The following is a 15,373-nucleotide window of genomic DNA, read 5'->3' on the forward strand; positions in this document are numbered from 1 at the left end:
CAGCTCAAAGTATCTCAGCTTAGCAGAACAGCAAAAGCCATCTCTCCCCTCCAAGCCCTGGAGACCCATCAGCGGTCCGAGTCCATGGCATCGGGCCAGATGAACCGCAGAGCTGAGTTAATCTCAGGCGACTTCATATGTTCATAATAACTTTAAATTCCAGAGGCCGTCCTTTGAGAGAGGCCTGTTTTCCAGCAGGCGAGCGCTGGAGAGCATTTGAAAGGATTTGTTTTTTAAATCAGACTTATAAATAAAAAGCAGGCCTGCGCGTCCAGATCCAACTGGAGCCCAAATGCAAATTGCCCCCCAAATGGGAGTGCTTTGGCTGTTTGCTTTTTTAAGTCTGTGTCTTTTTGCACGTGTGTTGCCGCTCCTGAATGGAAACGGCTGCTGTGGGATGCAGTCAATGGCCGAGAGAAGGAATGGCAGCAGTCGAGCCAGCGGAATCCCTTCTGTGTTTATTTTCTCAAATTTAGCTTCCTTGGCTGGGAATATTTTCCTTTGCTTAAAAAAAAGAGAGAGATGTTCTCAGTAGAGCGGGGAGGGGTGGTTGCTAGAGAGCCTTATTCAGCTTTCCTTATTCAGCAATCTTTGGCCAAGTTGAAGGAAATCCTTCATTCTGACCCGCTGTCACGTTCAGGAAGAGTCGGCCGATCGGCAGATTTTTCTTATTCTTATTTCTCTTTCCTGCCTCCCGTCAGTTTTAGGCCGGACTGGGGCGTTCTCTCGCAGTGCGCCTGGGCACACAAGGCCAAAAGTTTGTTGTTGTCAGAAAGCCGACTTTGAGTCATCCTCCAGAGGAAACCCTCGTTGAGCTCTCTTTGCCTGATATTCTTCCTTCTGTTTTGGGAATTCGAAAAAAAATAGAAATGGGCCCGTGTCCAGGGAAATCAACGGCAGCCCTTGAAGCGAGCCGGGCAAGCTGCTTCGGCAGGGTTGCCTGTGGTAGCTGTTTTGAAGTTTCTTCATGCCTCTTGCTTGAGTCTCCTGCTGTGGTTTGCAAACCTCTTAAGGCTTGCTGCCAGGGCGACAAGATGTGCATGGACTGGGTGTGTATCACAGTCTCCCCAAGGATTTGCTAGTCGCCTTCGTTTTTCCCCAGTTCCTGGTACCTCTGGAAATCTTCCCAGCAACTTTTATTAAGTTTTCAGATGTGGACACAACAAGACCGCTGGAGGGATGGTACATTTTGATAGGATAATGAAATGTGAAGCTAAAGTTTTTTGAGAGCCAAGAGAACTCTTCTTCTGGTTTAGGTTTACACAATGAAAGTAAGATTTGGGTCCAGTAGCACCTTAAAGACAAACTAGATTTCCTGGGTAGGACTCGGAGCTCCCGTCACGGATGTACCTTTTTCTCATGGAGGACAAGACTGTTGGGCAGTATACCGCTTGAGAGAATCTGAACAAGACCTAGGAAGACCCGAGTTCAAATTTCCTCACGGGACCAAACCAGACAAGTTACTTTTCGTTCTATGTTCAGAGCTTCCCATGTCGAACAGAAAACAAAATTTTACTCCACCTAGCTATTTCTTTTCATTGGAGTTCCCAAAACACCGCAGAGCTTTCACCTTAGTAAGTTTTAACGCCCTTCCATCCGCTGTCTTGGAGGGGAGATATGCTCATATTCCATATGCAAATTGCCTATGCCCTTGTCAATCTGGGCAGATAGAGACAATAGAGCATGTCCTTCTATACTGTAAGTTCTATCAGGAGATTTGAACCAAATATATTTTACCAGTTATTGCTGCCTACCCAGGCAGACCAAGTCAGTCTTATTCTGCTCTCCTTCTAACTGATTCCTGCAAAGAAATTACTGCTAAGGCCGCAAGGTTCTGTGCTTTGGCTAGTGTAATCTGACAGAACATTATTACTTCCTCTAGAAATTTTAATTAAGATTTTAACTATTTTACCCATTTTAGCACATTGATGTACTTAATTTTTAGACGTGTAAACTTAAAATTAATGTACTCTTACAGTTAATTTTATTCTGTTATCCTTTTAACAGTTTGCAGTAATGAAATCACTGCTGAGGTAGCAAGATTCTGCACCCTGATTAGTTTAATTAGATAGACTACCACAACTCCCTTAAGAAATTTTCATCACTATTTAACAATTTTATGTATTTAAATATATTGCTCAGTTCCCTAGATATGCTTAGACATGTAATCAATGTATTTGTTATATATTATTGTATATGCTGACTCAAATTCTGATCCTAGATCGTAATAACAATAAACTAAACTATTATAGAGAAATTATTATAGGGCTTCCCATGTTAAGATATAATCATCAGATGTGTGGTAGCCCAGATTGGCTCAAGACCCATGACGCAAGTTGAGAGGGAGTTAAACACCCCCTGATGCTATATCCAGCCTGTGTAGTGGCTCTGGAAAAACATCTCTTTGCCCTGTGAGAGACATATTCGCGTGCCTTCCCTCTTCTCTCACCGTGGCCCTTATCTGAATTGGATCCCCATGTGCCTGAAAGCGGATTTTTTTTAAAAAAGAGTTCCTAACTGGTTTCGCCCTCAGCTTAGACCAATTACTTACTCTCAACCGATCCTACCTCATTGAGATGACAAAACAGAAATAGGGAGAAACATATGTAGCTCTCTTAGGGCCAAGCTACACATGACGAATGACACTCGAACGGCAAGTGGATTGAGTGGAGGGCAAGTGAACAGGGAGAAATACACTTGCTGTTCAAGTGTCATTCGTCATGTGTAGCTTGGCCCTTAGTTCCTTGGAGGAAGATAGGAATTAAAACATAGAGATGGTAACTCTTATAGCTGAATGGGACATCAAAGGACGTTTATGTAATACCCCCTTCCACACACACACGCTCTAGAGTTCTGCCATCTGACTTGAGCCCTTCCTATGCATTTCACCTCCCCACAGTTCTTTTTGGAGAATAAATATTGATGGGCCAATAGAGATGAGCATGAACCAGGACGATTCCGAACCGTGGGGTTCATGGTTCGTCGCATTTCACAAACTTTCATGAAAACTTGCAAACTTGCCCTGGTTTGCAAACTCGTTTGTTCGGTTCACGAAAATGTCACTTCCAGGTCAGCAGAAGGTCTGCAGAGAACACATCCCTAGGAAACTGATTGATCGGCGCCAGGCTGTCTGCAGTGATGAACTGAAATACAAGCCAAACGAACCAGGCTAAAATTTGTCACAGTTCATGAGAAATGAGCTCCCATGAACCACCGGTTTGCAAACCATGAACTGGCCTGGTTCATGATGAACATTGGTTTGTATTTCGGTTCGGGCCCGCCTCTAGTGGCAAACTAAAAGTAACAATAGGCGGCCAACTAGAAGGACTTATACTATAAGTACACCAACAATTTTTCCCACAAATTGGAAGCTGATACCCATGGAGATGGATAGAACCATCCTTCCAGAAGCCATCCTCCAACTTAAGTGGCTGTTCTTCTCCATGGAAGAGCCACTTAAATTGGTTGATGGTTCCTTAGATGGGAAGCATACTTCAAACTTTGCTCAGTGGAGTGGCAAGGTAGGGGTAGGATCCCATTGTCTGGGATGGAGGACTTAGCTCTTGCTTTTCCCCATAGCAAGAAAAGCCCTTGGAGGTTCTGCGGCTTCCTACCCGTGGCGGCATTCAGCATAAAGTCTGTTCCTTTCTCCATAGCTTCTCCCCTCCATCTTCCCAGAGCTCTAGTGTGTGACACATGGAGAGAAACTATGCATAGAATGGTGTCACTTTCCCCAGATATTTGTAACGCTTCACAGCTGCCTCTGTGATTCTGTGATTGAAGCCCTACAGTTGAGCTGTAGAGTTTTCACGCTGGTTCTCTTTTGGGCTTCGGTTCTAGGCATTATTGGCACCAACAAAGCCATCGGCAAGTACATCACCACTATGATCTTTCTATACTTCGCCTGCCTGCTGCCTTCCATCGCTTTTGGCACCCTAAATGATGAAAACACCCGTGGAGCCATTGGTAAGTATATCTTTTATTTTCCTTTTTAGAAATCCCATTTACTGGCTGCTTACTTTTTCTGTTTCAGCTGAGTTGCCATATTGGTCTGCCACAGAAGAGCAAACTTAAAGTTTGGTGTAGTGGTCAAGAGCGGCAGGACTCTAATCTGGAGAGCCGGGTTTAATTCCCCACTCCTCTGCTTGAAGCCAGCTGGGTGACCGTGGGTCAGTCACAGCTCTCTCAGAGCTCTCTCATCCTCACCCACCTCACAGGGTGATTGTCATGAGGATAATGATAACATACTTTGTAAATCGTTCTGAGTGGGTATTAAGTTGACCTGAAGGGCAGTATATAAATTAAATGTTATTATTATATACTATTATTATTTAAGATATGATATGATACGATACGATACGATATGAGAGCCAGTTTGGTGTAGTGGTTAAGAGCAGCAGGACTCTAGATCAGCTTTGCACACCCCCTCTTATTATGTATAGTGCATTCTGCAGTGTTTGTTATTCTGTATAATTTTATCCCAGTGTTACTAATTGTGGAGAAGGGGCAGTATACAGTTCATGGGCCACTGGAGCCCTGTCCTGGGGTCTCCTGGCTTTGGAGATTTCTATAAAGGGAAGTAAACCAACACCCTTAGGTAATTGTAGTTTTCCCCACTTCACTATTAGTCTGAGAAACAACTCGAGGCGTTTAAACTTGGTGATCATAGAAGTAAAAGTTTTATTTAGCAATAAGCCTGATACAGTCAACTAGGTAACCGAATGCATGCAGTAGAGCATCAGCACCTGTATTTTATATCTTTCAATTGACATAGAAAAAATTGTATACAGTTTATTAGATCTCATACAGTCATACAGTTCTCTGTGTTATAATGTTATAATAATAATTGCAGAAACAGAAATGCAAAACATGGGGCGTAAGAGGCTTTGAGCAGTCCAGATCAATGAGTTTTAAGTGGAAATCAGGGGCCTACCCCAAAATGCACTAACAGTTTCCTACATGCTTTCAAACATACCTTACAAACAATGGTGGTAGAAACCACAAAAGAAGGCAAAATACCAGCAATGTTAAGCACTAATTACAATAAATAAATATATGTACAAGCAATATATTCAGTGCGCTTGATTGCCACTATGGACCGTTTATTCTTTGGTGCTATCACAAGTATCTTTACGGTATTTTGACGCTTTTCCGCCCCTGAGGAAGACCCTTGGAAGCATCAGGAACCTGCCGGCCCTGAATCTCGGGCGGGGTGACTTTGTTTATTTATGTCTTCTGGGCACCATTTACTTGGATTCTCCAGGACTGAGGAACTCCTCGCTTGATTTTGGCATTGTTCCTTTTTGAATTTATCGTTAAAGTGTTGTTCTTTTCAGTCCACATGGTCCAACCATCTGTAATTTCTTCGGATTGTTAACTGACTGTAATGAGTGTATACTTGCCTCGTTTATTTGACTCTTTCTTTACTATACAACATTGACTGAATATATTGCTTGTACATATAGTTATTTTTTGTAATTAGTGCTTAACATTGCTGGTATTTTGCCTTCTTTTGTGGTTTCTACCACCCTTGTTTGTTTGGACTGAAGGCACCTCCCTTACGGTTTGTTCAAACATACCTTGGCAGTCATCGAGAGCTAGAAAGTCGGGAACTGTAGCACCCAAGACCAGCAGAGTTATGCGTCTTTTGAAATATTCTGAGATCCCACAGCATCATGGCGCAACAGCCTTGCTCGCACTAAGTGGGCCGAGAAGTTGCTGAGGGATAAAACGACAGCCCACTTTGGGAAGACCTGGAAACTTTCCATGGACTTTCTGTATGTAAAAGAGAAGTCAGAGTTAATGATTTGCGGATTCGAAAATTAGATTTGTAAGGCAGGCAATAAATAATAGGCTGAAATATGGGGGTGAAATGCGGATATCTTCGCAGTAAGGTCAAAGTTATATTCTTAGTAAAGATATGGGTATTACGGAAGAATTATTGATTATGTAATGAGTTTAAAGAAATTTTGTGGAATGTCCAAAATGGTATGTCTCCCTCAATGCTCTTTTGCATTCATTCTTTTTTTTTTCAGGGGGGGGGATAATGTTTATGTTCTTGTTTCTTTATGTGAATTATTGCTTGTTATCTGTTGTAATAGAATAAAAATAATATATGTAAGTAAGTGCGCCGAGAGCATGGGCTGCAGCAGCGCACATCAAGGTGTATCCTTAATGCAGTTCGCGGTGGTATCTATTAATATGTGTGCTTTGGCAGCCACCTGGTTATTAAAACCTCTTTCACCCCATAATTTGTTTTCAGATGTCCAGAAGACGATCGTAGGGCAGTGCATCGGGGGTCTTCTGTACGCTCTGTTCTCAGGCCAGCCGCTAGTTGTGCTCCTGACCACAGCCCCTTTAGCTCTGTACATCAATGGTGAGTTCAGCAGGCCTCCTGCGCACTTGGGCGGCCGTGGGTTTCGGGGGGGGGTGTCTGCGCCGCAAAAGACAGCCATGTGTTCACTCTCCCTTTTCCCAGGTTTGTGGGGGCTCCAGGATGAGCAGGGACTAGAAAGATGAGCAGAGACTAGAGAGCCAGTTTGGTGTAGTGGTTAAGAGCGCAGGACTCTAATCTGGAGAACTGGGCTTGATTCCCCACTCCTCCGCTTGAAGCTGGCTGGGTAACCTTGGGTAAATCACAGCTCTCTCAAAGCTCTCACAGCCCCACCCACCTCACAGGGTGATTGTTCTGGGGATAATAATAGCATACTTTGTAAACCGCTCTGAGTGGGTGTTAAGTCATCTTGAAGGGCAGTATATAAATCAAATGTTATTATTATTAATGTTATTGATTTTGTTCCTCTTTTCAGTGCTGCCTCCCAAGCCTACTTATAACTGATCTAGTTGTCCCCAGCCTGAAGGACGTTCGACTGGCCTCAACCAGGACCAGGGCCAGATCTCTTTCAGCTCTGGCACTGGCCTGGTGGAACATTCTCCCAGCGGAGACCCAGGCCCTCCGGGATCTGTTACAGTTCCGCAGGGCCTGTAAAATGGAGGGGTTCCGCCAGGCCTATGGCTGAGCTGTTGGCGATCTGTCCCTGTTGACCTGCGTTGCCCCACCATGCCTTCCCTGGCGGGTTTTATCAGATCTATTTATTCATCTGCATTTCCTGGCTACTCTACAGCCATTTCATCCGAATTTGATAGTAGAAGCCTTTGCTAGTTTTCAGTGATTGGTATTTTATATTGTTGACCACTGTTTTAATGTAAATTTATATTTTATTTTTGTGTGATATTTAATGCTGTTGTAACCCACCCCGAGCCTGCTTGTGGGTAGGGTGGGCTATAAATTGAATGAATGAATGAACGAACGAACGAACGAATGAATGAGAATAAAGTTGGGAAACGCCACAGGCAACACCCTTTTCGGGAAAAAGATGAGATGAGAATATTATAAATGAACGCTTTTCCTGGAGGGGCAGATTTCCACCTCTTGTTATGTGTGTTCAGATCAGATTATTGATTGAAATTAGCAGTAAAAATACAAATTTCGTTTAAGGTGTTTAATTAAAAAGCGGATCCGAAAGCCTGGTTTTACCTATCAGTATGGACAAATCAGGGTTTAATAGGCGTGTGAGAAACCTGCTGATAGGACATCTGGATGTTTCCTTGCTTCCAGTGATCCAAGGAATCTGTGATGACTACCAGCTAGATTTCAGCGTCTTCTATGCCTGGATCGGCCTCTGGAACAGTTTCTTCCTCGTGCTTTACTCCCTCTTCAATTTCAGTCTTCTCATGAAACTCTTCAAAAGGTAACGTATTTTGATTTCCCTATTTCCCCCCACCCCACCCCCAACTGTTTCAGCAACTGGAAAAATGGTGTTAAAAGATGTGGGACGACATGATGAGAGTCAGTTTGGTGTAGCGGTTAAGAGTGGCAGGGCTCTAATCTGGAGAGCCAGGTTTGATTCCCCACTCCTCCGCTTGAAGCCAGCAGGGTGACCTTGGGTCATTCACAGCTCTCTCGGAGCTCTCTTCGCCCCACCCTCCTCACAGGGTGATTGTCATGCGGATAATAACGACACACTTTGTAAATCACTCTGAGTGGGTGTTAAGTTGTCCTGAAGAGCAGTATATAAATCAAATGTTGTTGTTGTTATCATCATCATCATCATCATCATCATCATCATCATCATCATCATTATTATTATTATTACTGCCACACTGCCACCTTGGTTGTCAGGTGGAAAGCAGTGTGTGTGGAATACAATCGGTGGCTGGGACACTAAGAGCGGGACCACAAGTGATGAATGACACAGGTTGGACACTTGTCTGCTTCCCTCAAGTTTTGATGGGAAATGTAGGCATCCTGGTCTCGCAGCTTCGCTCTCCGACTGCTGTCCAATGGACTTTTCAACTGTCACTTGTCCAACATTCCGCCAAGCTGCCTACATTTCCCATCAAAACTTGAGGGAAGCTGGCAAGTGTCCAACCTGTGTCAGGCGTCACTTGTGGTCCCGCTCTCAGTAAACCATACAGTACAATGCATGGCACAGCATTGTTGCAAATGCTGTCTAGACATGAGAAGCCAGTCTTTCTTGACCACACATCCTGATTATGCAGGGGTGGGGAAATCTGTTTGTCAAAAGGGGTAACCATCTCCAGTGTAGAATAATAATAACAATGACAATAACAACAACATTTGATTTACATACCGCTCTTCAGGACAACTTAATGCCCACTCAAAGCGGTTTACAAAGTGTGTTGTTTTATCCTCACAACAATCACCCTGTGAGGTGGGTGGGGCTGAGAGAACTCCGAGAGAGCTGTGACTGGCCCAAGGTCCCCCAGCTGGCTTCAAGTGGAGGAGCAAAGAATCAAACCTGGCTCTCCAGATTAGAGTCCTGCTGCTTTTAACCGCTACACCAAACTGAATACAGAAGCAGGGTGCTGGTTGATTTTTCCCTTTCAGAAATACCACTGGCCATGCCAAGTCAATATGAGAGCAGTTTAATCGATGGTTCCCAACAAGGTCAGAAAACTTTATGACTAAAAACAAATTGAGCTTGGAGACTGGCGTCATTCAGGCCAAACGACAAACTGATTCCACCCCTCCTCCCGCCCTTCGTTTTTATCGGAGAATTCTTGGAGGATCCTTAAGCGTGCTTGTTTCCTTATCCCTCCTTTGGTGCGTGGCCCTGAAATTTTAGCACTTGCACTGCAAACCATCACTTGGTATTCCATCCAAATTGTCAGCACTCTCCCCCCTCTCCCAAACCAGGATTCTCAGATCTGCTTTAATCCTGGTTTGAAGAGGCGAGCTTTGGTGGTTTGGACGTAGTAAACAACAGGGGTTTGCAGGAAAAAGTCTTTTGTGATAAAGCCACGTGGAAGGGTAGGGAGTGGGCTGGCCTAGTTGACCTTTGCAAACAGAAAAGGAAATGCAGCATAGTGTCCGTTGACTGGCCGCATAATTTCTCTTGAAGACTGTATTTTGACACTTGGGGGAAATCCTCTATTAAATTACAGCTCACGCCTCCGTGGCTCTGCCTGTAGAGGTCTTCTTTGGTGTGGGTTGGGACCTCCGTTTCACGGTTTCTCAGGGCCAAGCTACACGTGACGAATGACACTTGAACGGCAAGTGTATTTCTCCCTGTTCACTTGCCCTCCACTCAATCCACTTGCTGTTCAAGTGTCATTCGTCTTGTGTAGCTTGGCCCTGAGTCCCCTTAGAAGTATGTTTACGTATCTGGAATGTTGAGGCAACTCTGAGCACGGAGCTGACAGTAATAATAAATATGGATTCCTTTACAGGTCCACAGAAGAAATCATTGCGCTTTTTATATCCATCACGTTTGTGCTTGATGCACTCAAAGGTATCACTAAAAGTAAGTCTCGTTGCAAAGCTGAAATACCTCTTGACGGTTCTCCCAACAAAAACCAGCTATGCAGTTTCAGTATTTGATTCCTTCTCTGTGCAAAGGCTCAGCCTGTCGAAGGCGGTATGCAAAGGGATTGGGGCAGAGGGACATCGATTCTTCCGACTCCCTTTGTTGTCAGGGGTTGAGTCGCAGGTTAGGCGAAGCACATACCTGCTGTTAGAGCTTCCCTAATCTGGGATAAGAAAGTGACGGAACGGAAGTGACATAATTGTGTGGGCAGAACCAGTTGCACGAATCTTTCCGTTTCCACGGGACAGGGATTCATTAGAAACACCTCTGCAGCTAGCCCTGTGCTAACAACTGTCTTATACGTGCACAAAATCTGCCTGAGATTGAGTGCATCATGCAAGAGCTGGGGGCTGCCTCCGGATGACAATGTGCTTCCCACATTTTTTGAGAAATGTCGCACAAGCTATTCATATCTGCATGCAAACTGTCGCCCGCCTGTCATACAAGTGGTGCATTGGACCTTTTGCTGCCTAGTAACACCACTTGAGATCAGCTTGCACCCGGTTTGCCTGGCCACATACTCTTCTCTCCTCTCCGGGTTTGCCAGCAGGCCAACATCTTTCTAGATGAATGGTGTGGATTTTTTTGGCACTCAAGCTGAAAAAGTTGCTTACTCCTGCTGTAGTAGAAGGCACTGCCTAAGTAGTGTCCACGATGTTCTTGCAACTGTGAAGGCTAAACATTCCTCATGTACCTTTTAAAAAAATTGCACGCGCTTTCCCCTTCTGCTTGTCGTGCCTGGAGAAGCACAATCAAATCTCATGCCTCAATTAATCCCTGACAATTTTTTTTGCTGCTCAGTAGCTTGAATTGTTACTGGGGAGGTGCGGGGGGGTGGGGGGGTGTTCTTTCCATCCCTGCAGATGGTCCGGTTTCCTTCCCAAGTGAAGATCAGTTGAATGTTTCTCTTAATTGCGAAAGCTGGGCCGCTCTGGCCGGCTATGCAGGAAAAGGGGAGGGAGGGGTGTTATCGCCCGGTGATTGGGTGAGTGGGGAGTTCAAGCCCGCGCATTCTTTTCACCAGATGAATGGCACTTTTGTTTTCCAAAGTGGGGGTCCAGGCACCTAAGCTGCGCTGCTGTTTGATCTTGACTTTTGCCCTTTACAGGAAACAGCCGTTGAAACAAACAAGAACAGCACATAGGATCAAGCGAGGCCTTAGATAACTCCCCCGGCTAGTTGGGTCCTGCTTTAGTTAGGATGTTGGTGCCTGCAGAATTTAAAGGGCTCTTTTCCGATCACGTCGGAGCAAAGGATTTGGTCAGCTGCTCTTCAGGGTAGCTGTTAAATCGGCAGCAGCTGCTTAGCCGGCACTAAATCCGGGTTGTAGGATGGGCTCGGATTACAAGCTGTCAGTCACGTTGATGCAAATCCAGAAATGGTTGCGTCGCTATCGTTGGTGGAGTGGGGCTGGTGTTGAATGTTGGGAAGTCTAGGTTTAAATCCTTTTTCATGAAACTCACTGTGTGGGCAGCCCTCTGGCTTCTACAGAGCACGCTCTTGGCAGAAGCTGCCTCCGGAAGAGGGGTTTGAAGATAAAAAGGGGTTGCCCCCGTATGCGCTAAGTGTTTTTTTCACACACACAAGGCTTAAAATTACTTGTTTCAACCTATGATGTGAGGACCAAACCGATCTATTGGTAAAAATTTATTTCTTTACTTTGTAGTCCGCCTTTCTCCCTAAGGGCCAAGCTACACATGACGAATGACACTTGAATGGCAAGTGGATTGAGTGGAGGGCAAGTGAACAGGGAGAAATACACTTGCTGTTCAAGTGTCATTCGTCATGTGTAGCTTGGCCCTAAGACTCCATGTACATTTCAATGGTAAATAAGAGATGGGGGGGATCCCACAATTTTATTTGGGGCTATAGTGAAGAGGTGTTAACTACCCCCCCCCCACACACACACACACCATTTCCCTGACCTCTGTAAGTTTTCTGGTCATGTTATTTGCTCTTGAAGAAACAAAAATATGCCTGCAAAAATATGGTTTACAGCAAATAAATAACTTTCTGTTTCCCCCGTGGGACTGATGGTGGCTCCCAAAGACCAGTTGAGGTTAGGAAAACGTTTGCTTTCCCTCCCATATCCTAAATGCTTTGGGGGACTCAAGGCGGATTACACAGCGTGAGACAATTTAAATCAACAGGAATGGGACATCCAATAAAACAATACAATAGAGGTCTGGATTTCAGAAATCTGAAAATGAGAAGGAAACCTGAAACAAAGCTTAAGTGTTAACAGTACAGGATGCTAGGATCTTCTTTCAACCTATTTATTTATTTATTAGTTCAATTTTTAGCCTATTCTCCCCATGAACAGGCTCATATATATATATATTTTAAATGTTAATTGAGCATTTTATTGTACCCCGCCTTCTATATCTTATATATATATATAAGATTTAAAATCCAGAAAACATAAATACATAAAACAGCATATCTGATGGCGGCCCCTTCCAATTTCCCCAATCATAGCATAAACAAACCAAGGGGAGCAGGGAGGGGGGGCATGGTTTGATGATATTCTGGTGACTGCGCTTATAGGGGGGCAGATGACTTTGTCGCCCCCCTGGTGGGAGACTGGTAAGGAGGCTCCTAAACAGTAAGAAAGTCAAGGACTGGCCTCAACCATATGCCTGGTGGAACAACTCCATCGTACAGGCCTGCCGAAAGGACAAATCGTGATTCCGCACACGTTGGATAATGCACTTTATCAATCGTTCGAGGTGGATTTTCTTGTTCCGCACACAAAAAAATCCGTTTCAAATGATCTATAAAGAGGATTGGAAGTGCATTATTCAACGTGTGCAGAATCACTCAAAGTCTTGGCAGGCCTGGGTGTCCTCCGACAGAGAGTTCCACCAGGTTGGGACCAGGACTGAAAAAGCCCTGGCCCTGGTCGAGGCCAGCCGGGCCTCCCTGGGACCACCAGTGAGTTCTTATTTGCCAATCTTAATGCTCTTGTGGCCGTTGCGATGGGATCAAATTGGTAATGGACCCAATCCTGTCTAGGCTTGTGACCCTGATGTTGTCAGTGGGACGTACTCCCTAGTAAATGTAGTTAGGGTCTGGCTGTGCAGAAGAAAAACGAACTGAATCCAAGATCATCAGAGAGAACGTACAAATCCGTACCTTTCTTTTAAGCTCTTAATTTTCTCTCTGGTTTTAGTTTTTAAAAAGTATTACTATGACATCAACGCCAATACCACAACCTTCCTGAATTCTTCAGTGGAGCATTCGGTGTCGGGGAACCAGACGGACGTCCACTCTGCCACCATCCACCACGGGCGCGAGACAGCTGTTCTTAGTCTTATGCTAATGCTCGGCACTCTGTGGCTTGGTCACACCCTCTATCAGTTTAAGAAAAGGTAGGTGTGTTATTTAGGTTATTTATTATTTTCTTCTCTGCATATTGTCCACAAAGGAGCTTATGGTAAAATCGGTAAAAATAATGACAAGAATCTTAAAATATGCACCCTCTCCAAAAGCAGCAGCAATAGAGTGAGTCCCCAAAGCAAAGAATAAAGTTGCGAGATAGACAGCAGGTCAAAGAGCCATAAATCTCTCACTTGAACCTACCCGTTTTCTCCAGTCATCTTTGGAGGCCCTGCTCCAGGTCATCGGAAGCTAAGCAAGTGGCAACTGGGAACAGGGCCTTCTCAGTTGTAGCCCCAAAGCTTTGAAACTCCCTCCCCGAGGAGATTCACTTGTTTCCCTTTGTCCCTCAACTAGCAGATGAAGACATTTTTGTTTCATTTGGTGTACCCTCAGTAAACTCTTACCAGCCCTCCTCTGTGGTGGTGTTTGTCAGTCTGGCCTTTTTACTGAATGGAAAAATATTTACGTATACATTTTGAATATTGTTGTAATGTTTTAAATGTTTAATGCCTGAAGTATGTCCCCTTAGGGGGACAGTCTTTGGGTGGAAGGGACTTAGAAATGTTTTAAATAATAAATAAATAAAATGAGACTATCTGTGAAGTTCAGGTAAATAAAACATTTTGCACAGGGTACTAAACAGTGGTAAGCTGCAGTACTGGCACAGAGTGGTAAGCAGCAGTACTGCAGCCCAAGCTCTGTTCACAACCTGAGTTCGACCCTGGTGGAAGCCGGGTTAAAATAGCCAGTTCACACTTGACTCAGCCTTCCATCCTTCCAAGGTTGGTAAAATGAGTACCCAGTTCCCTGGGGGTAAAGTGTAGATGACTGGGGAAGGCAATGGCAAACCACCCCGTAAGAAGTCTGCCAAGAAAACGTTGTGATGCGACGTCCCCCCATGGGCCAATAATGACTCAATGCTTGCACAGGGGACTATTTTTACCTTTACTAAAGGGTGCTGGTCTAGGAGCTAGGGAGGCCTTTCCACAGCTGGAAAAGAATCGCTATGGGTTTCCATCCACCTTTATTTTAAAAACGGGGGCATGCAGAACAGGTCTTGAGCTGCGGACCTTAAATGGGAAAGCAGGTTGAGAAGACAAATAATGTGTTACTCTTGCAATTTGCTCTCTCCAGTGTGCCCTTTGGCTTGTCTTTTGTACTCTCACTTAGAAGAACGGGACCTAAAACCCAAATGTGGCACCAAGATGGGCTTTACTGCACAAGTTAACATTTCTTACATGGAGCGAGGGGAATGGTAGTGTAACGAGCTTTTGCCCGTGTCTGAAACTAAGCTTCTACTAGCCAAAAGAAAGATGTATCTTTCTCCTGGAAAGCTTTCAGCAATTAGTTCTCAGACCTGTCAAACAGATAAGTTCTTTGAACCACCTGTTTATCAGTACATTTATTTATATAGGGTTCAATATTGCTTTGCAACTCTTTATCAAACACACAGACACCTGTCTAGAGTTTACAATTTTATACATCATCATATGCAGATATCTAAGGTCTATTCACATGATAGCACAAACAAACGATAATTGGTCAGATGCTTCATTGAATATTCATAGTTTCTATTGTATAACCTTCCAATTAGTAAAAAATGACGTTATACTCAAACTTGCAAAACAAAACTATAAATCTCTGAGAAGTGTCCGAAAAAGTTAAGTTGAGAGATCACCATTGGTTGAATCTCCGATAGAGGAACATTAATCTCGGCAGAGTCCACTATTTTAATTAACTGTCAAAAGATTGAAACACACCTGTTCGAATTACCTAACACACAGAAAAAAAAACAGAGATGGTTCATGCAAAGTCTGAATGTTCACCTAGAATACAAGTGCTTGGCCTAGTATTGCTCACTATTGATTATTGTCATGTGCGTTTATCTATGTTGGTGCAACAGTAGGAAAGATTTGTGCATGAAAAGGACCGAAAGTATTGGAGTCGAGGTGAGGAGGAGGAATAAACACCCTGCTTTAAAATGTTGCAAACCTCTTTGAATGCCAGGTAGTCAACGGAGAAGGCAAAGGGCATTAATTGATTCTACACTTTCATACGAGGTCCTCTGCTGTTTGGTGTTATGGTTGCTTGGATTTTCAAGC

The 15,373-nt window shown here is 44.2% G+C and overlaps 1 protein-coding gene across 1 annotated transcript in view; it reads left to right on the forward strand.

Annotated features, from left to right (window-relative positions):
* SLC4A11 (solute carrier family 4 member 11) overlaps nucleotides 1–15,373 on the forward strand; it is a 193,345-nt gene that overhangs the window by 150,653 nt on the left and 27,319 nt on the right. Inside the window, exons 9-13 of the mRNA XM_054990374.1 lie at nucleotides 3,841–3,966; nucleotides 6,263–6,376; nucleotides 7,619–7,751; nucleotides 9,754–9,827; nucleotides 13,063–13,261. Of these exons, the coding sequence (XP_054846349.1) occupies nucleotides 3,841–3,966; nucleotides 6,263–6,376; nucleotides 7,619–7,751; nucleotides 9,754–9,827; nucleotides 13,063–13,261 (646 nt within the window). The remainder of the gene's footprint in view (nucleotides 1–3,840; nucleotides 3,967–6,262; nucleotides 6,377–7,618; nucleotides 7,752–9,753; nucleotides 9,828–13,062; nucleotides 13,262–15,373) is intronic.

The sequence above is a fragment of the Eublepharis macularius genome, chromosome 10 (assembly GCF_028583425.1).
Source record: "Eublepharis macularius isolate TG4126 chromosome 10, MPM_Emac_v1.0, whole genome shotgun sequence".
NCBI lineage: Eukaryota > Metazoa > Chordata > Lepidosauria > Squamata > Eublepharidae > Eublepharis > Eublepharis macularius.